Here is a 26602-nt window from a genome sequence, read left to right on the forward strand (position 1 = left end):
CGCCAGATTGATGAAGAACGTGTGCCAGAAATCCTGAATCTGGCGCCCCCTGCACACTACACAGGCAACTGCACATAGTATATGCTGCACTGTTCTTAGTAAATGTGCCCCAATGTATTATATAAAAGATAAGAATATCATATTTCAGGATTGTGCTTCTGCGATCTACAGAATCGGAGACGGAGAGAAAAAGAGGGAAGTGGATTGTAGGTCCCATACACACGACTGTAATTATGGCTGCACAAATTGCGGGCAGATCATGGCCACTATAGATAGTCTGTAGCATCCGGTCACAGTGCTGTAAGCACATGATGTCTCCCTGCACCTTGACTGGGTTGGGTGTCCGTGCCGTACCTGATTTGCGGGGAGGCCACTCATCTTTCAACGGAGAGGTGCAGGGTTGGAGCACTCACACCCTCTACCTCTCCACCTGGTCCATCTGCAGTTAACATTTACAGCCAATGGTGGAGATTTATCAGAAGTGTCTGAGAGCAGATCTGTTCTAGTTGCCCATGGCAGCCAATCAGAGCTCAGCTTTAACTTTCCCACAGCTGTTTATAAATTTAAAGCTAAGCTCTATCGTGCGCCCGATATCCTGCATGTGTCGCTTCCCCGCTGAGGTCCGCCGGAGTTCACCTTCTTCTTCCCGGTGTATGTGAGCGCATTGTCTTGCGACACAATTTGAATTTTAAATCCTGTGCTCAGTCCGAATCAGTCGGGTTGTCCGACTGCCACGCCCCCCAATTTGTGTTCGGATTGTGCCAAAATCCGATCCGTGCTCCAAAAACCCCTGTTAAATGCGGCGCTAATCGCAAATAGTCGGGAAACCCGACGGAAATACAGTGTGCAGACCCTTAGTAAATGTGCCCCATAGACTTTATTCCAAACATTGTATCCAGCCTAAAGTATCCAATATTGTCACAACCAGCTAATGTGAGCAGGACAAAAGAACAGCCGACGCGTTTCCAGTGTTAACAAACACTTGTACTCATGGCATAAGAACACCCGACGCATTTCCGTTGATAACCAACGCATGAGTAAGAATGTTTGTTATCACTGAAAACGCGTCGGCTGTTCTGCTGACTACTATACACTGGCTACAATTTTTGGAATAAAGTCTACATTTTGATCCTGGACCATGGTTTGCTGTGCTGGATCTATCCTTTCTTCCGATGGTAAATTCTGGTGACAGGTTCCCTTTGGACATGCTGGATTTCAAGAAGCCCAATCCATAAGTTCTCTAGAAACAAAAGCTACCGGCAGAGGTGTTGGAGGATTACGGATCTCTCTCTTAGACAAGTGTGTTTGGGTATAGGAAGTTTAGGAAGAACGTATGTCGCCTAAACACACAAGATCCTTTACATTCTGATTTTATATAGCGCTTTGTGTTTTCAGCAAACAGAGACCCCATGTCCAGAATCCTCGGCGCCGGCTTCTCCACAGTGGAAGGAGAAGACACCTCCATGCTGCGCCTGTTGGACAAAATGCGTCAGAACGAAGACCAAGAGGCCGAAATCAAGATGAAAATCTTTCTGCTGCTCCAGCAACTGGATATGCAGCTGCTGAACAGCTCTCTGAAACACATCTCCCAGTAAGTACATTTACAAACTCCCATATTTCCAGTCTATCATCTCAGACCTCTATAATGAGCAGCAACATCTGCTTTTTATGCGCTAGGAAAAAATAATGACGGGGAAGGTGAAAGATATGAAAATCGTTACATTTATTGATGTGAAAACATAGGAGCAGGCGAAAACCTAATTGGAAGTGGAAAAAAAAAAAGAAAAAAAAAAGTTGTTTTCCAACTCATCTGCGGGATGCGAACCGTGTCCATATGTTTTATATTTCTGGTTATGATATAAAATATTTCAGATGACGTCCAGTCAATTGCCAGTTGCTAAAAAAAGGAATCTATTTCCAGTTGTTAAATCAACACCACCGGCGGGTTGCACTTACTAAGTGTGTGCCACACAGGCCCCCGGAGCTGGCGCTTTATTTATTGGGACATCTTGTGGTTCGTGGCTCGGTAATAGAACATTAGAACATCTCTGATGTAGCAATCGGATCCCTGCGAGTTATCAGTGTCTGATCGTAAGTTGTGCACCGTTCCCACAATGGTTTGGCTGCGGCAACCAGTGGAGAAAACTCGCACTGAGGCTCGAGCCAAGGACAGGATATCACTTTCCACTGGTAGAAAAAAGACCTCCTGTCTTCAGCAGTTGAGGTTTCGAGCCACTTAATCAAATAATAAAATGCTTTAGTGTTTTCTTTTAAGTCAGCAGGCTACACCAACGTCGCTGGTAATACGTTTTTATGTCTGTGAGTATACTCGGTAATCTTCAACAAAAATATTACCCATGGCACACGGCCGGTGTTATAGCAAAGAGGCCATGGGTTATAATGGAAGAAGGGACCCTCCTGCTCACTGATTTTAGACTGATTTCTTATATTATCAAGATCTATAGTAAGGCTACATTCACACGATGTGTGCCCGCCATACCGTAGCTCCGCGTACACATGTTGGTGCTAGGGAGAGGAGCATGGGGCGAGTGCTGCTCACCCCCACCCTCCTCCACAGTGATACATGGCACACGGCGCCGTATTCCGGGGAAAGATAGGACATGTCCTATCTTTCTCCCGGCTACAGAGCGGTACACGTGCAGCACCACTCCCGTACTGCGCCGTGATCCCATTGCCGTCTATGGGGGATCATTAACACGGCCGTATGGGGGACGCCGTATATACGTCCCCCATAGACGGCAATGGGTTCACGGCACCGAACGGTTATCCATGGTCTCATTCCTTCTAAAAAAAATCAACTTTGAAACTTATGGAAATAAGGGCTCTGGGTGCCTTAACTAGAGTCCCTCCATATGGTTGCTTCCAAGGCTGTAACACTGTGCAGGAATGCAGGGATTCTTCCTGTTTGGGTGACCCAGGTGGAAGCTGGAACAATAATAAGAATCCCCCCTTCTTTTAATGGTATTGGTGACCTCATGATGCTAATTCCATTGAGAGTTGTGGCAAAGCACAACTGACAATATTTGACGATAAGATATTGAAGTTAAAAAAGTAACATTAACATTAAATTGCCATGTTTGCACTGTACGATAAATATGTGGGTTTGGGCTTCACTTTGGGGGTCTTCAAGGTTCACCATCCCTTGAACCCTGTAAAATCTGCCTCTCCAACAAAAAGAGAACAGAGGTGAATGTCCAACTCCATTGTACCTGTAGTAGTCAGCTGAGCTCTTGATAAAGTGTATAGGGACTCAGCTGCAGTTCCCAGCGCCAACCACTACACAGGACATGGAGCTGTTTGTGCTCCCTGTACGCCCGGAATAGCTGATTGGTGGGGGAAAAATCCCACTATTTTAAGACTGTTGGACCTTCAGATGAGTAAGGGCCCGAAACTCAGGCCCTCAATTCACTGATCGTGGCATGCAAATATTTTTTGTCAGGTGACTAGTGCCTAGAATTGACTATTAAAGTGTATTGGGTATAATACCTGGAAACGCTACCAGAGCCCCTCTGTGCTGTAGCCTCACCAACTGTTAGACTGTGTAGAAGCACTTCCCCCCTCCCAGCAGGCAGACAGAGGGGGGGAAGTGCAGAAGGAACATGGGGGGTGGGGACAGAGTAACAGCCTGTGAAGCTACAGCACGGTAGGGGCTCTGGTTTATCATTCTTTATATTGATGGTAGGTTTCCTTTAAAAGTTATTATATCTGCGGGTGTAGGGTAATTCAGGGTTGCATTTCTAGATTTAGAAGGTCCTGAAGAAGTCAAAATCTCTTGTTCTGGGGTATTCAAAGATATTGTCTGGCAGGTTGAAGAGTTTATGGCTATAGGACCAGACTACACAGGGCTTGTTTGTGGTCTGTTACCATGGAGATGTGTGGGCATGCCTTGGAGCTGTATGTAGAAACCTGTAGGAATATTGTACTAAAGGATTTGTTTAGTCATTCATCCTTAGTACTTGCGCTTCCCTTTTCTCTGTGTATCGGTTGACATAACAAGGAATGAATCTATTCAGTAGGACGAGGGAGCGTTACCTCGTGTGACTCAACAAGGATTTTTATGTGAAACATTAATACTGGAACACACGGGGCCGTCCACTCTACAGCAAAGACAGATGTTCTGGGTCAAGGTAATAATCGCTTTCTGTTTCTCATTTCAGAGAAGTCCGGATTTCTCCCACCGCAGTGAAGAACGAGATTAATCTGATCAGACGTTTCTGCAAAGATGAAGACAAATCTGTGCTGAAGTCCATAGATTACACCTCAGGTCTGTGCCGTGCGGTATATACACAGACAATATGCTGTGTGTGAACATGGTTCATTATAATGTATGCATTGTCTCTATGTAGTCTAATAGCATTGGCTCAGCTGTAGTTCAAGGGGTTTTCTAGGGTCATATTGTATATTGAAGACCTTGGAATGGTGAGGGTCCAACACTCCGCATATTGACATATCAGCTCAGTATCTGGTACAGAAAGGAGGAAAGAAGTAGACAGCGGTCTCCTGGGTAGTGGTCAGACTAAGTTCAACTCCTATTCATCTACATAAGGGGTAAGTACAATATCAGATTGGTCGATGTCCAGGACCCCCACAGATTCATCATTGGCGGTAAACTGAAAAATGAGGAGATGGCGCCGTTCTCTGTGTAGTGGCTGAACCGAATCATCTTTTCACTTAGCTCCTGTCCAAATGAAAAGATACTGATCTGTAGTAACCTGGTCTGACCACTACACAGAAAACGGAGCTGTCTGCTTCCTCTTTCATTCTCTAAGGGATTGCTGGGTGCCCACCAAACTGATATTGAAGACCTAATTCCAGACTCTCAGATTACTGCTGACTGCAGTGTTCACACTTGTAGTCAATGAAAGTAACGTCATTAAGCCACTACTCACAGGTGAGAGCCACCTACTTCATGCTCCATGCTCTGTGCTGGGCCCAAACTGTGGAATGGTACAAGAACTGGGTGTTGACCCCTCATGGATTAGTCCCCAGCTTCCCTGGGAATGCACCTATGCAATGTATATACACTGCAAGCATCGGAGATGTGTCTCTAGATAAGGCCCCTTTCATGTATATGACGGCCACATGCTAGACATACGAAAGGCAGCTAATATACAGCCACCGTGTAAATACATTGTGTACAGCTCGATAGGATGAGCACCGAGCGACATACTTTATCTTTAGCCATACGTATGGCCTGGCAGCACTCCTTCCTATGGACAAGGGAGGGGCGAGGAGCCTTGGGTGGCTTAGGGTTCCAAATCAAGGCAACATTTTCCTTTAAACATTCCATTTTCAGATCCTTCGCCATAGGGCCGTGCTTGACTGAAGGCAAACCTCCTATAGATAACAGTAGCTGCCCAGGTGACTGTATCTAAAAAAAAAATCTAGCTTATTTCATTTTAACATCATTGTCATCTCTTTATAGACTATGAATTCTCGAACGGCTGCCGATCTCCGCCTTGGAGACAAGTTCACGGGGAAATCTGCTATCTGATGATTACACCTCATGACACCGACCCTCTCTGTGTGACGTACAGTACATCGGGGGCCTTTGTGAATATGGTGGGTATATCCCTGTCTGTTGGTGCTTGGTCTCATATTAGTAAAATTCTCACTCATCTTCCCCAAATCCTTTTACAGGGTATAATGAAGGATAAAGATGAAATTAACTATGACAGACAAGGTCAAGTTTATAAGGATCTCATAACGTTGTTGAAGGACAAGTCACCGCGATTTGCAGAGAACATCACTAAGCAGGTAGAGCGTCTTAGATGAGGTATCAGGTTCTCATTGGCAGGAAATAGGTCCCGATTAGGGTTGAGCGGACCTGAACCCGGACTTCAGACTGAGTTAACCCTATAAAATGCTGCCATTTTCCCTAGAATTGTCGCTTCCCAATGATGTCACGGAGGAGTGACAATACTAGGAAAAATGGCAGCGTACACTCTTTGCTCGCAGCATTTAAAGGGTTTAGACCCGCAATCGGGGCCAGCCCTTTGTTGTGGTTGTTCACATTTGGGTACTTGGACTGAACTTTTGTTCAAAGTTCGGCAGAACTTGGCGAACTTCAACCGGTACAGGTCCGCTCATCACTAGTCCTTATAATCCAATAATTTGCTGTAGCAAAATCTGCAAGTGTCACAAAACATTTAGATTTCTTTATTCAGATGGTTCAATGAATTTTGTTGTAGATTTCGAGGTGCATTTAAGCACTTGCATAGCAAATCCAAGAGGATTTACAGAGGAATAGGTCTTCCTATGTCATCTAAATGCTACCTGTAGTCTTGGGCCCAGTTTTCACCTCCGTTCAGACCTCCATAATTATCTTCTGTCAGAACAAAATTAAAACAGAAGGCGAACAAATCCGTTAATATTTGCTGGAATTTCACTGGACATTTTTATGGCTTTCGTCAGTGTCCATTTGCGCCACTTCCGTAAAGCTTGTCAATTTTTAGTTGAAAGTTAGACTGCTATTTTTTCTGTCTTAAAGGAAATCTACCATTTTTATGCATTGTGAACCAAACATGCCTCGGGAATGCTGTTGAGACCCTCATTCAGAAACATATCTTGTTTAATCCCTGAACTGAGTGGTTTTGCTCAAAAATACAATTATAAAATTCAGGACCTTGGGAAAGTTGGGTTGCGTACAGGCTGCCGTTCATAAACACATTACACGGAGCTTTCCAACCTCAACCTGAGCTGGATGACTCCTACACAGCAGCTGGGGAATGGTGCAGCGATTGATTACTTCTGCCTGTCAGGGACAACACAATGATTGCAGCAGTGCATAATCAGGGTAAGAGGAGAAGCACTGGGGCAGCCACAGAAGCGACAGAGCCTCATTATCATAATTTTTTAAATAATTTTTCAGCAAAACCACTCAGCACAGGGATAAAACAGGATATGTTTCTGCATCAGTATAGCTACAGCATTCTCAAGGTATGTTTGGTTCATAATGCATAAAAGCAAATGGTAGGTTTCCTTTAAATAACAGAAAACCTAATGCAAGTGGTACAACCTGACCCCTTGAAAGTCCCTTGAAAACCTTTCTTGACGTATACACTAAGGGGTACGTTTACTAACAACAGTGCAGTGCCTGTGTAGCGTGCAGGGGACGCCAGATTCAGGATTTCTGGTGCATGTTTTTCATGAATCTGGTGCCCCCTGCACTGCCCGGACAGAGTGCACCACTTCTAATGTAGGCATGTTAAATCGAGCGCATGGTCTGACCGTGCACCGTAACGCCCCCTAATTTGTGTTGCATAAAGAATAGTCCATCTGCGACACATATGTGGCACGGACCCTTCTTAAATATCTGTGCAATCAGTTTGCAGAAAACTGGCGCAAAGCCCTTCGTAAATGTTCCCATAAATGTGTGCGACACTTGTGATCCCAACCTAACAATGACTTTGTATTTTGTCACTGTGTCTATCACTCTCTTCTCCCATTACATCGTATCCTCTTCCTCCATTTTACTAGGTTTGTTACAGCCTATTTCCCACCACGAGCATTTGTCCGAAAAACAACACGATTCATAAAACCGTATTGTCTATTCATAGGATTTTATATATTCCGAAGACCCACCAGTGGCTCCAACCATTCAACATGTGGATGTAGTTGAAGCGGAGGAACCAAGCCAAAACCATTGGTCTAATGAGTATCCAGAAAAGAAAGCACAGGAGAAGACAAGGAATCCGCTTGTAAAAAGCAAGACTAACAAGGCCAAATTAGAGCCGTCTCTGAAATGGAAGAACCTAACCCTTAATGGTCACCAGGAGTATGTTGTCTTTTCTATCCTAATACCTTGCAATTCTCATAGTTTATGGACGTTTTAAATGAACCAGATCCATAGACAAAGGCCAAATTATTTTACTTAGCGGCGGTGATTTTGTAGATGGAAAAATTCTCTGGAAAACCTCAGTCAAATTGCAGATTGCGAGTCTTCATACAAACGAGTAGGACAAGACGACAGACGTAAAAACGTTATTAAATTCTGCCTTGATTTACGCGGACGTTATAATTTACTAATCTAATAAAGATGAGAAATTATAAAGGACTAAAGGGAAAGCACGGAGCCAGGGCTGTAGTTTTATGGCCGTATAACTGTACGTTGTAGGTACGTCCCTGGCTGCGACCACCTTAGGATGCGGGACGGTAAGGATTCAATTCAATTGCAGATGATGGGACATGAGGAAATCATTTCCATTTCTTAAAATCTTAGCAGAAAACCGCTGGACCTAGTCTTAGACTATAATAATATTATTACACTCCATAAACCTCATTGTGCTGTAGGATTGGACTGTAGAAGTGTATGGGCCCCCTAATGCCTCAGCAAATGTGACCAAATCTGAGGTTAATATAGGAGAATAACTGCATGGTATAGCAAGGCACAGAGATATAGATATAGAGAGTATATAGAGCACCTATAGCTCCACATGGTGCGCCCACATACAGGCCTTACTCCGGTGATGAGCTGCAATGTCAGGCAATACAAATATATAAGGTAGTTGTGTCATAATAGGTATTTATCCTCCCATTGTCCCATTGCTAGGGGTTGTAGGTGCACAAACTTCAGGGGTGACTTAGCAAATACCTGTTTGGACCGAGCACAATACAGTGGATAGGACAATATGGATCACAGTGATATATGATGCAAGGATTCCCTTCTTCCCTGCAGTGGAGCAAGGAAGCAGGGACTCCTTGCATCATATTTCACTATGATGCACATAGTCCCATCCTGTCTATGAAATCCATCCAGTGCGCGGTCCACGATCAACTGACTCACACGGCCGCGTACCATCGGCCTACACTTCTGTTCACCCCACTTTCTCCCACTATGTTTGACATGGATACTTCATCCCCCCCCCCCCCAAAAAAAAATAATATTGTGTAATTGTCATGGAAATGAGCCATCCTGTCGCTATACCAAGCAGCTTAATTGGATCTCCTGAGTTATAAGCCATAGCCAAGTATCGATACCATGTCTACACCATTGTGCGCCGCGGCGGCTCCTGCTACGCATCAAAGGATGACCTCATACCGTAACGCCAGCTGCATGTTTATAGATCCCGATAATGGAGACTTAGCCGTAGCATTTCAAAGCCGGTGACCTCCTGCACAGATTCTTTCCACTCTTTGCTATAGAATCTGTTTTTTTTCTGTCTCCGCTAATAGGCCAATTACATCCAATAATTTGTTTCACAGCCACAGAGCCCTGACCCCGGAGCGCGGGCCGTAATATCTGTGACATCTGTGAAGCCGTGGAGTGGCACAAACCGCAAATGCTCCGTGCCTTTGGCAACTCTTCCTGTTATTTTAACAACTTCAAATTTTTTCTTTTTTCTCTTTTATATTTTTTTGCGACTTTTTAAAAGTTTTATGACCGTACAGAATAACACTCAATAACACTAATAGATAAAATATGGACTAATAACTTTGCCTACGTAAGTGCGCCCGCACATCGGTTCTTTGTATCGTAACCCCCCCTTTGCGATCCTCATTGATCTTAAAGGAGTCGCATTCGTTGTCGTAATCGTCTACAAATCTCCGCTCCCAAGTATAAATATCCTATAAAAAGTCCTTACAATATAAGTTATAATAACACAAGCATGTTCCGAATCCAGGAAAGAAATTAAGATTCATTGAAAATGAAAATAACTTTTTTTTTTGCTTGAACGTCTGAACAGAGTCATTTATTTTTCCAGAGCCACAATTACAAACAAGGACGAGAGGTCTACAAACAAGAAGGAGGGGTCCAAAGAACAGAAAAATGCTAAGCCGACCAGCTCAGAGAGTAAGAAAAGGTCCTTCATTGTCACCCCGGGGGTTAGAAGGCCAAGTGCCTTAAAAAGGTAGGATGTTTTTAGGCTTTTACCTCTTATTAACTGCAATACATATTAACTGCTGATGCCCCCAACTATCCAGTGGTTACAGGCAATGGGATGTGTATTCTGTTTGTCACCTACCTTACTTTAATAATAAAGAATAATAATTCTTTATTTATATAGCGCACACAGATTATGCAGCACTGCACAAGCATGTCAAATTGGTCCCTGTCCCCATGGGCTCACAATCGAAACAACCTAACAGTATGTTTTTGGAGTTTGGGAGGAAACCGGAATACCCGGAGGAAACCCACGCAAACAGGGAGAGAACATACAATTTCTTTGCAGATGTTGACCTGTGTGGGATTCTAACCCAGGACACCAGTGCTGCAAGGCTAATCCCCAACGCATTATCCCAGTGTCTCTGTTGGTTTTTACAAATGGTCTTAAAACTGCTACATCTTAGCGTAGCCCTGGTGTAGGTGACATCTGGTAGATCAGAGGATTAATGTGAAGCACCAGGGGTCAGACAGAGAAAAGTCAAAGACAATCTGAGGTCAGGGCAGGAAAGAGTCAGGTAGAATCCAAGGGACAAGCCAGAGGTCAGGACAGGGAGCAAACTGACAGAATCTAAGTTACAAGCCTGAGATCAAGGCAGGCAAAACTGGATCAGAGTCATGAAGCAGAATCGGAGTCGTACACAGGAACAGGGGACACTTGGGAGGAATTTATCATACGTCAGTTCTCCGGCGTTTGATAAAGTCCGGATATATCAGGAGACTCCTGCTGGACAGCTGGTGCTGGCCTACAATTCTTTGCTTGACCCTGCCTTTATAGAATTGTACCATAACCTGCAAACATACAGTCCTGAAGTTTTGTGGGCTAGTGCAGGAACACCCTGCGCTGGCCCGCTCCACCGCCAGTGTGGAGATAATAACCCCCCCCCCCCCATTGGCTTTTTGGATTTCTGGACTCCTTAGGACCCTGGAACTAGTGGCAAGTGGGTAGCACCATGCATCCAGGAGCAGCTACCAGGTGCTGATGAGGAGGGAGCTGGCGAGACACCGGGATGCCGGCAGCCATGGCCGTTACAGCAGTATTGCCTCAACTTTCTTTATGCGGATCAAGCTCCCTTTAGGAATTTGGGCAATCTGACTAATACAGAATGAATAAATTCTGGAATAGATATACTGGTTTGGTTTTAATCCCGCATCATGTCTTAAGGCTTCTTGTAGGTCATGCTTGATGTCAAGGGAGCTGCCTTACGAGGTAGCTAAAAGAGGCGTGGTTTTCCTTATCCCATCATGGAAATTTTTTTGCATATTTTCCCAGAATCCCCTAGTGGAGCATCAATGGCTATAAGACTCCACACGCCTACATCATGGCCCTAGGCTACATTCACACTGCCGTATGGGGGACGTATATATGGCCGATATACGTCCCCCATAGACGGCAATGGGCGCACGGAGCCCAACGGGAGCGGTACGGTGCAGCACACGTGCGGCACCATACCGCTCCGTACCCCAGAAAAAGATGTGACATGTCCTATCTTTCTCCGTAGTACGGCGCCGTGCGCCATATCTTCCTATGGAGAGGGGCGGGGGTGAGCTGCGCTCACCTCCTCCTCCTCTCCCCATGCTCTGCCGTTGCCCGCTATGGTACGGCAGTGTGAATGCAGCCTAAGTTGGCAAAGACTCCGTAAGGAGAACTCTTACTTCCTGACCCTAATACATAATGAAAACTTTCAATCCTAGTGCGACCGCGCAACAGTTATAATGGAAATTGCTTCTTCTAAAGGGGTTTTGTATTTTGAGATTTTATTGGTTTTATAAGAAACCGGAAGCGTTAACCGAATTTGAGCACAGTTATGGGTGGCCACATCTGTAGCCCGATGCCGCATTGTATCTCGGGCAGACGGTCTCGCAGACTTCACTGTTTACCCAGAGAAACATTCAGATTCCCGATAAACCTGAAGCGACCATCTGGATGTGATATTTTCTAGGCGTTGGACACCAAGATTGACTTGACTCGTCCCGATGAACTGTAATGGGTCTCGCACTCAGGACCAGACTAAAAAATTGTCTGATCATTGCTGAAAGATTATCTTTGATTGATGTCAAGCAAAAGCAGATGTTAATAAATGGGAGAGATAATGAGTGGCAGTCGGTGATTTGTTTAATTTTTTTTTTTACCAGCGGACTCTCGTTCCCTCTAATGTAAATTTGGAAATTTTTAAGATGGAAAAGATACGAAAAGGAGCAAATCGGAGCTTATTTTTTCTTTATTTCTTGAACAAAGATTCGCTCTTGTTGAGAGGTAATACAAAACAGATGTCCCGATGCGGGATGATACACCTCCCACTCTAGGTATTCACGTAATTATTTTTCTATCTAATTTCACCTTTAAAAGCTCGGAGATGCTCAGAGATTTGTCTCAGATGTTGAAATCCAACTATGGAAATAATTGTTCATGGAATTTGCAGCCGCACAAAAGCTGATTTTTTTTTTTTTGTTGTGTTAGCAAAAAAAAAAGGCATAAAACGTTGTCGCTGTATTGTAGTTAGTTCTATTCAGATATACATTTGGAGAGTTCTTAAAGAGAAGCTGTCATGCAAATGAATGCACCCAAAATTAAGACTGCATAAAACTCTGGGGCTCAATTACTAAGGGCTCCGCGGCCGCACTTTCATCGGGTTTTCCCGACTTTTTCCGTTTTGCGCTGAATTCCGCCGGGATTGTGGCGCACGCGGCCGGCTTTCACGCGACAGAAATGGAGGGGGACGTGGCCGTCAGAAAACCTGACGGATTCGGAAGAACTACGGAATTTAAAAAACCAATTGTGTCGCAAAATCAATCACTCACATGCACAAGGAATAGGTTGGTGAACTGCGGCGGACCTCAGCGCAGCAGCGACACCTTGTGGACATCGGGCGCATGACCTTAGTGAATCGCCGGAAGACCCGAATCCTCGTCGGAGAACGCACTGCTGGATCGCGTCAGGACCGGGTAAGTAAATGTGCCCCATTATGATTAAAAAGCATAACCCTCATCCCTAAATGGTTCCTTTCAATGGCTGCAATGTTAAAAAGCCACTAGTAAGCTTATGTGAGTCATTCACACTAGTGGAGTCACTAGTTGTTCCTGATTGACAGGCTATGATATTCTGCTGTATGGAGCATTGAGAGAGAGCTCTGTTACGTCATTGGGCGCTTGTCCATATGACCAGGATGACATCATCTAAGAACTTATTACATCTGCAACGTCTACCCCATGTATGTATCTGATCACATGAAATCACAGCAGCATGTCATGTGACCAGCGTGACATCATCTAAGGCTTTTACATCTGCAATGTTTACCCCTTGTATGTATCTGATCACATGAAATCACAGCATACCTCCATGGACGATGAAGAGAAGTAGAAGTCCATGGAGGTATGCTGCGATTTCATGTGTTCAGATACATACAAGGGGTAAACATGACATGCTGAGAAGAGGCATGGGAAATGGGAAGGTGTAGATAGGAGGGGTTGGCTTAGTAGGACACGCCCCCACTGATGCCAGGGAATATAAGATAAAGTTCATTTATGTGTAAACAATTTTTCACTAAAAGAAGGGTGTCAGTCAGTTAATAGGACTGTATGGGAACCTGCCACTAGCTGTATACAACAGGTCCTCTTTAATGTTATCAAATTGAATAGCAAATTAATATTTCAACACTAACTAAATTATTACAATTTGATATTCTGAAAAATAAAAGGGACTTTAATATGGGGGATCTAATGTTCTAATTGGTCTTCTAAGATTGAGGTCCGACTCCCAGCAACCCCACAAGCATCTGATTGGAGAGCTACATAATATTGTACTATCTTGGACGAGGGTAGCGCTGTTTTTCCTGTATCTCATACACCATATATACTCGAGTTTAAGCCTAGTTTTTCAGCACAAAAAATGTGCTGAAAACCCAAACTCGGCTTATACTCAGGTTTTTGTGGTAAAATTAGGGGCCTCGGCTTATACTTGGGTCGGCTTATACTCAAGTATATACAGGCAGTCCCCGGGTTACATACAAGATAGGGTCTGGAGGTTTGTTCTTAAGTTGAATTTGTATGTAAGTCGAAACTGTATATTTTATAATTGTAGTTCTCGACAAATTTTTTCTTTTGTCCCAGTGACAATTGGAGTTTCAAAATTTTAGCTGTAATTGGACCAAGGATTATCAATAAAGCTTCATTACAGTCACCTTATAGCTGATCATTGCAGCCTGGGACTATAGTAAAGCATCCAGAGAGCTTCACCAGAGGTCACAGTGGGCAGAGGGGTCCGTCTGTAACTATGGGTTGTCTGTAAGTCGGGTGTCCTTAAGTAGGGGACCGCCTGTACAGTAATTTGTTTCTTAACATGTTTGACATGTATATGTGCACATAAACCAGTACCGTGGTACACACTAAAATCCACACTGCGCTCCTATATTCTTCAGATCTGTGACTGCATTTCCAGGATCAGTTCACAATTTTGGATGTTCCTGCTCAGTCCTGGTGCTTTGTAGCTGTAATCGCCTCTTAGAATAATAAGACACGATATCTATGACCCTTCCAAAGGTGAACCTTCATGTGAAGAACTCGTAGGAGATAAGTTTTCGACAGCTACATCTGTCTCTGTTTTAAGAAGACGCGGGGGCCTCCCTCATTTATGAGGAATATTCTTATTATCTTGACACCAGACTAATAGCTTGAAATTTTTCCCCCCTTGTGTCTAGTCAAGTGCACAGAGACGACATTACATGCGTTTTCATTAATTCCCTGTCAAACATGTGTAAGCCAGCAGGTAGCGGGGCTGGAGCTAGAGTAAGGAAATCATTTTACCAGAATATTTTCGGCTGTGTTTTGTTATATATTGTACACGTTCCTCTAAAAAAAATTTTTTTTTACTTTTCAAAATAGTAAAACTCCTGGAGGAAAGTCTGAAGAATTTAGTGAAAGTTCTACCGAGAGTGAAGAAGATGAGGAGCAGCCTGAGCGACGTCAGGAGGGTAACACGGACCTGCCCTCAGAGTACTGGCAGATCCAGAAGTTGGTCAAGTTTTTGAAGGTAAACATGGAATATTGTAAAATGTTTTTGAGGCTGGGGGCCATGTTTGTTACTGATGTATTTTGACTGACATTTAGGTTTTAAGTAGGCCCCTGGGGGGCAGAGCCTCACTGGGCCACTTTATCATGCCTCCCAACTTTTGTGGCGTAGAAAGAGGAGCAGAAGATGCAGCAATTTTTTTTGCCCCATCCCTTACCTCACCCTCTTGTATTCCCTCATGATGTATTGGCGCCCTCAGTGCTCCTCATCTCCCCCTCACATTGTGCCTTGCCCAACTACATTCTATATTGTGGTCCCCTCATAGTGTACTCCCCATCTCCTCCTCACAATGTGCCTTACCCAACTCCATTCTATACTCTGGTCCCCTCATAGTGTACTCCCCATCTCCTCCTCACATTGTGCCTTGCCCAAACTCCATTCGATATTGTGGTCCCCTCATAGTGTACTCCCCATCTCCTCCTCACATTGTGCCTTCCCCAGCTTCCCTCTATATTGTGGTCCTCTCATAGTGTACTCCCCATCTCCTCCTCACATTGTGCCTTACCCAACTCCATTCTATATTGTGGTCCCCTAACATTGTACTCCCCATCTCCTCCTCACATTGTGCCTTACCCAACTCCATTCTATATTGTGGTCCCCTAACATTGTACTCCCCATCTCCTCCTCACATTGTGCCTTCCCCAGCTTCCCTCTATATTGTGGTCCCCTCATAGTGTACTCCCCATCTCCTCCTCACATTGTGCCTTACCCAACTGCATTCTATATTGTGGTCCCCTAACATTGTGTTCCCCATCTCCTCCTCACATTGTGCCTTACCCAACTGCATTCTATATTGTGGTCCCCTAACATTGTACTCCCCATCTCTTCCTCACATTGTGCCTTCCCCAGCTTCCCTCTATATTGTGGCTCCCTCATAATTTACCCCCAAATCTCCTCATTACATTATTGCCCCCTCATATTTTTCTCCCCATCTTCCCTTCACATTCTGTGCCCCCCCCCCCAGCTCCCCTCTATATTATGGTCCCCTCACATTGTGCCTCCACCAGCTCCCCCTAATATTGTGGCCCCTTCACAGTGTGCCACCCTATCTCCCCTTCACATTGGGGCCCCCCCTTATATTATGCCCCCCCATCTTCCACTAACATTGTGCTCCATTTATATTATACCCACAGCTCCCCTGGATATTATAGCCCTCAGATACTCCCCTAACACCCCCACCCCCAGCTCTCCTCTGCTGCTGTTGTGTATCACTCTGAAGCCTTTAACAGACATTGCAATGGCTTTGCGTTCAACAGAGACTACAAATCGTAGCCCTGAAGGTCCTCTAACAAATAATACAAGTGAATACTAATGTCCTTACTAATCTACCCTTTATTCAGAAATTTCTACTGATTTTCATCTTGCTAGCCAGAGAACAGAAGCTCAGCGAGGTGTCAGATTACATAAAAGTCTTTGCAGAGGGGAGGGGGAGCAGTGAGTTGCAGTAGCTAGGTCTCCACCATTCTTATTACAAGTCAAGAAGTGGCCAGAAACCGTGTTCCCTTCTCATTTACAGACAAGGGACACAGTTTGTTTAAAGGGAACCTGCCATTTAAATTAACCCACCCAAAATATCCCTAAACTTTCCATGGCCGCAATGTTAAAAAAAATCAGTCTGTAAACTTATATGCAAATCACCTGATGTGAGTCCAATCATACTAAGTGAGTCCTCCATATTAAATGTTACTTGCATTGCCCTGCCTCCTTGTTCCTGATTGACAGGTCTCACTGCTAGGAAATGCTGCTGTGTTGAACATTGAGAGAGAGCTGTTACATCATTGGGCACTCCATGACATGTGACCAGGGTGATGTCATCTAAGGTGCTGTTACATTTGAAATGTCTACCACCTGTATGTATCTGATCACATAAAATCATAGCAGCCTCCATGGACTTCTACTTCTCCCCATCCTCCATGGAGACTTCTGTGATTTCATGTGATCAGATACATACATGGGGTAGACATTTCAAATGAAACGTGACCTTAGATGACATTACCTTGGTTACATGACATGCTGGGAAGAGGAATGGGACATGGGGAGGAGTAGATGGGAGGGGCCGGCCGAGCAATACACTCCCCCTCTGTTAGGTAATATAACACTAAGTTGATTTATAGGGGGTGTGAGGGAAACCATTTTTGACTAAATGAAGGGTGTCAGTTAGTTAGTAGGGGCCTATGGGAACCTGTCAGTAGCTGTATTTGTGAAAATGTGGTGCCAGGTTCCCTTTAAAGGTGAGGTGCTCATACTCATTTACACATAGCACATAGTACACTATTTTAACTTATTATTATTATTATTTATAATAAATGCAGCCCGTTTCTCAGAAGTTCATCAGATTTATGTGTTTAATACACTTTGGAGACACATTAAGACTCTACTAAATGGGTTAAGACGAACATTGAGATCATAGGCAAAAAAAATAAAAAATCCATCGGACTCGCGTGTGGATCCGTGTGCTACAGGTCGCCCCCCGCCTCTGGAAGTGATTATTGCAGAACACTGTTTGCCATTTGTAATTATGTTCAATATGGAGGAAAATCTCAGAAACACTTGAGCTGTATTGTTTTTGGTCCGGGTGCAGGAGGCTCCTCTCGTACTGCACATGAAGCTGGAGGAAATGAATGATTTCAATCTGGGAAGTTGAGATGAAGCTGTTGGTAACTAAGAAGAACATTTCCACCGGAGTGTTACTGCGCGGAGACCATGATAAAGTGTAATAATAGATGGAGCTGCTCATGGGGCAGATTTTAGTTCATTCATTCTTTTCATGCACGGAGCAGAGGACAACCTACCTGCTTCCACTGACTATATACTGTATACAGCACTGTCTGAAAGTCACTAAAGTATTGCTGACCTAAATCTATCAATGACCTATCAGTAGAATAGGTCGATAATAGTTGTACCTGGCTCCCCCTCCGATTAGCTGCTTTCCATTTTGGATGGCAGTGCCTGAACGAGACCTGTGACCCTAGTGTAATGGCCATCTGGAGGTGCAGTGCTCATTCACCTCAATATTTTCAGGACTATTATGTGACTTTTTGAGATATTTTTTCAATTGTCTCTAAGCTGGAGGTGGGGACTAGCTGCAATGATGTCTCCCGTACACTGGACACCGGAAGTAGAGGAGAATCTGTCAAATCACTCTCTCTCTCTCTTAGTCACATAGTCAGGATCATACAGGACATAAATTAGAAGTACTGACCTTTGATGATGTAAATGAAGTGTTTGGGTTAAAGGGAACCTGTCACCAGTCACCCCCTCCCACCCCAACAAACCACACACAATACCTTTTGGAAGTTTTTATACATGTTCCACTGATGCCTCTATCCATGGGATTAGAGCCACCATTCTTCTAATAGATACTTTTATTGATGTCCTCTGTTCCTAAAAATCCAGTCATGGAGGCGGAGGAGCTCCAGTACAGAGTCTACCCTGTCTCCTAACTGGTAGTGACACTGCTAAACCAGCCCCTCTCGGGAGTGAGGGAGGGGGAATGAGGGAGTTGTATAGAGACTTTGGCCGTTTGAGACTCCTGAAGAGAATTCCTGAGAGAGGGGGGAATGAGGGAGCAGAGCATCACACACAGCCAGCATCTCCCTCAACTCTCTCATTCCTGATGGGTTCCGGGTTAGCAGTGTCAGTGAGGAGGACGGGTAGCTGACTGTATGCTGGTGCTCCCCGCCTCCATGACTGGATCTTTAGTAATAGAGGACATCAATAAACGTCTTTTTAAGAAGACTGATGCCTCCGATCCCACGGATAGAGGCATCTAAATGGTATATGGTTTTTTTTTTGGGGGGGGGGGGAGGTCACTGCTGACAGGTTCCCTTTTAAGATAGAGATCCAGATGCCTCCATGTACCTGTGATTCTCCATTATTACGCAGGTCATGCTCACTCCTCCCTCTCCATAGACTACTATGAAATCTGGACGGATTCAGGAGGGTTGTCATAGTCATCATGTGTTTAGGATTATTATATGAATCCGGCCAATCCCAGCACATACCTGGTTCCTGTGCTGCAGCCTCCTGTCCCCCCACACCCCCATTCCTGCTACTGCGCCTACTTATTGGCCCCAGTGGTCACCTTACCGTAGTGGTCACATGATCTACCATGCTTTTTGAGGGAAGCCAGAAAACCCCTTAAAATCCAAAATAAAACCCTTTAAATACTCAGCAGAGGTAAGTACAGCTGAGATTTCCTCCTAAACTAAAACTAAGTAATTTACCTAGCTGCGTATGGGATAGGGGGTGGGCATTTTAACCCTTTATACCCCGCACATCTCTCCGTTCTCTCGCTGATAGCCCGACCTTCTGATCGTGAACAGAACGTGATTTAACGCACGTCAGTAAAACCCGCTGATAGTCCGTAAATCTCCAGACATAAATATCTCGCAGCCCAGGTGCACCGCGCAGACACATGAATCTCAGGTCGGCGTACAGATAGGCGGCCGCTGGAGCCGGGAACAAAGGAGCGACTTCATCCGCGTTTTGTGGACTTCCAGTATTTTCTTTTACTGTTCTTACACTGACAGATTAATTGAAAATCAAGCTGCCTGCTCGCGTCATGTTGTGATAAGCCGCTTTAAATAATGGAGCTTCCAGAATTTCCAGAGTGAAAACATAACTTAAGCATTTGGCCCTACGAGGGAAAAAAAAAAAATGGAAGCCAGTATACCTAACAAGTGTCATATGGAGCTGGAAGGAGATAGCGCCATACCACAGGCAATCAGGCACGCCGTATTGATGAACTGTTATATCAGCTCGCACATGCTTCTAATTATTTGCTGAAGAATAAGTAACGCACACTTGCCCAAGCTAACAAAAAGTTTTGGCTTGCTCCATGCTGGAAAGAAGAAAAAAAAAACTGTCCATGATATATGAAGTTAGAAGCTAAAGTCTGCAAAGAGCTACCTCGGAGTAGGAGTGCGGTCAGCTGCGCTCACCAGCCAGAGACTCAGCGTTGCGATTGTGGATTCATATACTCCTGGTCCGTGCAGGCAAAGGAGAATGAGATCTGCTACTGAAACAATGGGAAATCTCTCCTTCCATGGCTTCCCAAACAGTGGTCAAGGCTTAAAGGGGTTGGCCATTTTAACTCATGTTCTTTGTAATGTGTGTGTAAGTGTGTGGGGGCAGGGTATTAGGTAATTTACCAATACACATCGTTAAAAAGTTCTGCACCGATTTTTTTTTTTTTTTTTTTTTTTGGGGGGGGTTTATGTAAATTGAAGCCTCCTTTTATCTCATCAGACAGACATTCCTGACTGTAGATGGAGCGTCGCATGACCCTTCTACTGCAGCCATTTTATGGTCAGGAATCTCTGGCTGATGAGGTAAAAGACAGGAGGCTTCACTTTACAGATCAAGAAAGCGGAGCAGAACTATTACTAGATGTATATTGGTAAATTACCTCATATCCTGCCCCCCCCGCCGCACTTACACACCCATTACAAAAACATGAGGTAAAGAGGCCAACCCTTTAGGGGCTGGCCTTTCTTCGGATGGCTGGAGGCAGTCGGGACCCAGGATACCAGAGTGGCTGACTAATGCGGCCTTCGGCACCCTGTGGTCATGGTGCTTGATATTGGGACTGGAGAACGGGCCTACAGCCTGGAAGGTCTCCAGCAGGTGGTGTGTGCAAGAAATATGGAGGGAGAGGCTGATGAAGGATGTTTCTCCCCGGGGCAACCCCTGAGGTGTATCCATGGGTGATGAAGGATGGGGAAACTGTGATGGTGACCATCCTCATCCAGGGATCACACAGAGGCACGTTTTGCAAATCAACTCACAGTTATTTATTGGAACTTGAACAACAGGCAACAGCTTAACATCAGCAGCAGGTTCAGCAGTTTGGAAAGCTGGTAGGAGATAGCTGGTCCATAGGAAGTGTTGCTCACAGCCTGGTAGTAACTTCAGGCTGGGCTGGGTAACATTGAGCCGATTCCAGACAGTGGACCTCTCCTGACTGCCCCAAGGTGTCAGGCAGCTGGCCTGAGACACCTCTGCTTCCTGGTAGGGTTTTTATACTCCCCCAGTGAGGTGGCAGCTTCCAGCTTGCTTTACAGTAAGAACACAGCATTTCATTGGTTACAGACAATAGATATGTTAACTGTTTCCCTCCCATACAGTGGTCCCAGCTGCAGTTACACGCCATTCCACTTTTGGAAACCTCCTAGAGTGGTGATAATACATTTTATTTAGAGGGCTTGGTAGAAATTTTGCAACGTTGCACAATTCTATAAGTCACCACGAGTTTTTATACAAAAGTAAATTTTCTATTTTATGTAATTGCAAAACTACTTTCTACTCTCCTTACAGCGTCAGCTCTAGGTCTCAGTTGGCCCCTGGGCGACAGAGCCTCAGTGGGCCCCTTTGCAGTGAACTCACATGGCGGCATTCAGAAACTAAAATAGTCTCCTGTTCCCTAAAATATTCCCTAGTTTATCATCCCAAACAGCCCCCTCATGATTATTTTATATGAAGCCCCCCTCACCGTCATGGATTACTTATGTACCGCCTTATGTGGCCCCCCAGCAGCTCTGGGACCCGACACTAGCCTGGGTATTTGTTTATAAGAAACAAATAAATGGGAAATTCCGGAAAATAATTTGTTCTTTTTCCCGTTGAGGTTACCAATTCCATTTTTATCGCTTCGATTAAGCCTTATTCTAAAAGAATTCTTACTTTGCAGCCTGCCTAAAACTTTTGCACAGTTCTTTACATACTTATCTACACTCACCGGCCACTTTATTAGGTACACCATGCTAGTAACGGGTTGGACCCCCTTTTGCCTTCAGAACTGCCTCAATTCTTCGTGGCATAGATACAACAAGGTGCTGGAAGCTCCTCAGAGATTTTGGTCCATATTGACATGATGGCATCACACAGTTGCCGCAGATTTGTCGGCTGCACATCCATGATGCGAATCTCCCGTTCCACCACATCCCAAAGATGCTCTATTGGATTGAGATCTGGTGACTGTGGAGGCCATTTGAGTCCAGTGACCTCATTGTCATGTTCAAGAAACCAGTCTGAGATGATTCCAGCTTTATGACATGGCGCATTATCCTGCTGAAAGTAGCCATCAGATGTTACAGGGTACATTGTGCTCATAAAGGGATGGACATGGTCAGCAACAATACTCAGGTAGGCTGTGGCGTTGCAACGATGCTCAATTGGTACCAAGGGGCCCAAAGAGTGCCAAGAAAATATTCCCCACACCATGACACCACCACCACCAGCCTGAACCGTTGATACAAGGCAGGATGGATCCATGCTTTCATGTTGTTGACGCCAAATTCTGACCCTACCATCCGAATGTCGCAGCAGAAATCGAGACTCATCAGACCAGGCAACGTTTTTCCAATCTTCTACTGTCCAATTTCGATGAGCTTGTGCAAATTGTAGCCTCAGTTTCCTGTTCTTAGCTGAAAGGAGTGGCACCCGGTGTGGTCTTCTGCTGCTGTAGCCCATCTGCCTCAAAGTTTGACGTACTGTGCGTTCAGAGATGCTCTTCTGCCTACCTTGGTTGTAACGGGTGGTGATTTAAGTCACTGTTGCCTTTCTATCAGCTCGAACCAGTCTGCCCATTCTCCTCTGACCTCTGGCATCAACAAGGCATTTCCGCCCACAGAACTGCCGCTCACTGGATGTTTTTTCTTTTTCGGACCATTCTCTGTAAACCCTAGAGATGGTTGTGCGTAATAAAAATCCCAGTAGATCAGCAGTTTCTGAAATACTCAGACCAGCCCTTCTGGCACCAACAACCATGCCACGTTCAAAGGCCACAAATCACCTTTCTTCCCCATACTGATGCTCGGTTTGAACTGCAGGAGATTGTCTTGACCATGTCTACATGCCTAAATGCACTGAGTTGCCGCCATGTGATTGGCTGATTAGAAATTAAGTGTTAACGAGCAGTTGGACAGGTGTACCTAATAAAGTGGCCGGTGAGTGTATATTATGTATATTACACCGAACACAGGAACATTTCTGTCTTTTTCAGACAGAACAGACTTTATTCATTGTGGTATTTCACAGAATACATATGCCATGGCCGGGGTCCATGTTCTTTTACCAGGATACCACGACCCACAAAATTTCTCCCAAACATAAACCCGGTAGATTCCACGATCAGGTTCCAAAATCGTATGTTCCAAAGATCGCCTTTCAGAGTTATTTAATAACATCAACATGCTGGTTTTTGTGTGAAGTGAGTGACAGCGGAGGGTTTCCACGTTGAGTAATATGCGCGGCCCACCACGGGAAAACCTCTCGTCTTCGAGCCGTCGCTGTAGACCTCATGTTCTGGGACACATGAAACCGTTTTTATTGTGGTTTTGCTTGAAAATTTGGAATATTAGGCTGTGTAAGCAATTTGCAACAAAGGAGGAATGTACCGAGGATTTTCTAACTCCTAATTCGGATATTAAAACATGGTACAAATAAGGGACGCTTTGTTCGGGGGGCGGCTGGAGATTTTTATTTTTTTTCACTTTTTGTAATCCTACGTGTCAGGCATTAGCGTCTAATAGATAGAAACGGAACGAAAAGTCCGACCGCAACTGTGAACGGTTTCCCCTCAGCTGGCAAGTGACCCATTGGAGCGCGCTCGGTGTAAATAGAGGATAGCCACCTGGTTTAGATCTATTGTGGTGTGTGGATATGCAAATGGCCGATCGAAAATTACAATTTCCCATGATGCATTTCCAGTTTTTTTCTGCCTCCTCGTAGGAAATTCGAAGCGGGTGCTCTCTCTTAGGTTTGTCGACACGTTGTTCAGCGTCCGTCTCGCTGTAATAGCCGAACGGCTGTAGGTTTCTAGGAGGAGTATTAGAAAACAAAATCGCTTGCACAAACTATGGACACCTGCCCAAACAATATTTTGGTTCTAATGCAGTAATGAAGAGTTAATGACAGCGTTTTGGCCCGGAGCTCCGCTGCTGTTTTCAAGGGCTTTTGGAGAAGAAATGATCGCAGCATTACTGAGTGGGATTTCTACAGGTTTCTTGTTTTTTTTTGTTGTTGTGTGATATAGTGCCAGTAATTCAGAACTTTTTTTCCTCTTGGCGCGTTGGTTTAAAGTTCATTCTGATGTCACTGCTGTTATAATAGGGATATTAAACAAAACGGCTACTTGCTAACATGGAAACCACCATCCATCAACGGGTTTGATCTTGAAAAGCTTTTTGTGTGTTGTGAGTAGCAGCAGGAGGGTGAAAAAACTTATATTCAAGGATTGCAGCTGGACTTTTTGCACCTTTGCACTGCTGTGTTCTTAGTTCTCTGCATTGAGCATCTCCACAGTACCTCCCCCGTATATGTATTCAAGCAAAAGCCTGCTTAAAGAAAATCTACCATCAAAATCAAGCATGGATTAACCTAGTGACACTTGCTCATAGATTCAGGCAGCGTTGCTGTGGTAATCGTCTTATATTTGTTATCCATGGCCTCCTTCCTTCTAAAAACAACTTACAATTATGCTAATGAGTCTGAAGAGCTCTGGGACATTTCTCCAGTGCTTCAGATTCACAGGCTGTTACATTGAGCATAACCTGTATCACCCTCTTCCTGTTCTCATGCTCCTCCCTCTGCCTGTGTAATCTAGCAGAGGACAACTGCTCTGCTTATTGTAACAGTATGTGAAGCTACATCCAAAAGAGGTTCTGAGCCCGTCCGGCTCATTAGCATAATTATAAAAGTTGATTTTAGAAGGAAGGAGGCCATGGATAACAAATATAAGAAGATTACTACAGTCCAGGTGTCTGGATCTATGAGTAATGTCCCTGGTTTATCATGATGGATTTTGATGGTAAATTTAATGTAAATCCTTATTTAGTGCACATGGGAGCAGCACAGCAATGTGAGGACATTCTCCAATGTTACAAGTCCAGCTACAACCCTAGAATATTAATGCATTTAATTTTTTCAAAAAGCTTTATAGAGAGTTAGAATAGACACTTACAAAATATGGAAATTGAAAACAGTCCACAAATAGGGAAAATACAATACAATCAATTGCATCATCTTTTGGTAGAAAGTATAGCAAAGGTTAAGCCAATAGGTCTAGAGCAGTGGTGTCGAACCTATAGCATGGGTGCTGGAGGTGGCACTCAGAGCCTTCTCTGTGGGTATCTCCCCAGCACAGAGTTTGCCAGAGAGTTTTAGCAACTTAGTCCTCCTCCTGAAGTCCCAGGTAGCTCAGTGATTTTTCAAAGCAATAGATCCTGGGCTTTCTGGGACTGCAGGAGGAGCGCGGAGGTGTGGACGGGGCTAGATTATCATTGGAGCTCCTGCCATGTGCAGACACCAATACAATTGAAGACACCAATTCGATTGAAACCTGTGGCGGAGCAGAGCAAGAAGTTGCTGATTAAATTGCTGTGTCAACACTTTGTGACAAATAAGTAGGTTTTTGGCTGTAGTGTGGGCACTCAGCCTCTAAAAGTTTCACCATCACTGGTCTAGAGTATTCATCTGACATAGTGCGATTTATGCATTTTTCACAGTTCTGCTGCAACTAAAAACCTTCATAAAGATATAGTGACACAGGTCTTGGAAGACGTTGCAACTACTGCGCTGCTGCAACTAAGTAGAAAGCAAGTACAGGCGGTCCCCTACTTAAGAACATTCGACTTACAGATGAGCCCTAGTTACAAACGGACCTCTGGATGTTGGTAATTACTGTACTTTAGCCTTAGGCTACAATAAACAGCTGTAACAGTTATCACAGGTGTCTGTAATTAAGATTTATTGTTAATCCTGGTTCTTATGACAACCCAACATTTTTTAAATCCAATTGTCACAGAGACCAGAAAAATTCTGTCTGGGTTTACAATGATAAAATATACAGTTCTGGCTTACATACAAACTCAACTTAAGAACAAACCTACAGAACCTATCTTGAAGTAGGCAAACCAAGGAAATATTGAAGATTCTTGTCAAACACTTGATCGTTAATGGTGCAAGTGGCTTAGGCTACATTCACATGATGTATGGTACGGTACGGAGGGGCATACATCGGTGCTGCGGAGAGGAGCAGGGGATGAGCGCTGCTCACCCCCGCCCCTCTCCATAGGGAGATACAGCGCACGGTGCCGTATCACGGGAAAAGATAGGACATGTCCTATCTTTTCCCAGGCTACGGAGTGGTACGGTGCCGCACGTGTGCTGCACCGCACCGCTCCCGTACAGGGCTGTGAGCCCATAGAAGTGTATGGGGGACGTATATCGGCCGCATATACGTCGGCCGTACATACGTCGGCCGTATATACGCCCCCCATACATGTGTGTGTCTGTAGCCCTAGCGTGAGAATCCCGATCCTGAAAATTCCATTCCTTGACTCTAAACCTGCTCCAAGATCTCCCCATCTTTCAACAAAGATGTTGGAGTTGGGTAACAAAGGGCTGATTCTGAATGTTTGTGATGTGTTTTATCCCTCTTTGGGTGGGGCTCGGCAGGAGAATTCATTTCCATCCCATGCTCTATAACTATGCGATTAGGAAAAACTTGTTCATGCGGCTCCATTGCATCCATTAGTCAGACGTCGGAGGGGCGTAAACCCTGGAAATATGATTAATAATAGATTGGAGCTGAAGATCGCTCATTATATCTGTAATCTGCTTTAGCC

At 44.6% G+C, this 26602-nt stretch overlaps 1 protein-coding gene across 2 annotated transcripts in view; it reads left to right on the forward strand.

Moving 5' to 3' along the window:
• The window catches only part of ODAD2 (outer dynein arm docking complex subunit 2), a 91313-nt gene that overhangs the window by 6477 nt on the left and 58234 nt on the right, over window positions 1–26602 (forward strand). For both annotated transcript variants that reach the window (XM_072154087.1, XM_072154088.1), the window contains exons 4-10: window positions 1396–1591; window positions 4179–4285; window positions 5447–5583; window positions 5662–5778; window positions 7581–7798; window positions 9726–9872; window positions 14786–14933. In XM_072154087.1, the coding sequence (XP_072010188.1) occupies window positions 1396–1591; window positions 4179–4285; window positions 5447–5583; window positions 5662–5778; window positions 7581–7798; window positions 9726–9872; window positions 14786–14933 (1070 nt within the window). The remainder of the gene's footprint in view (window positions 1–1395; window positions 1592–4178; window positions 4286–5446; window positions 5584–5661; window positions 5779–7580; window positions 7799–9725; window positions 9873–14785; window positions 14934–26602) is intronic.

The sequence above is a fragment of the Engystomops pustulosus genome, chromosome 5 (assembly GCF_040894005.1).
Source record: "Engystomops pustulosus chromosome 5, aEngPut4.maternal, whole genome shotgun sequence".
Taxonomy (NCBI): Eukaryota; Metazoa; Chordata; class Amphibia; order Anura; family Leptodactylidae; genus Engystomops; species Engystomops pustulosus.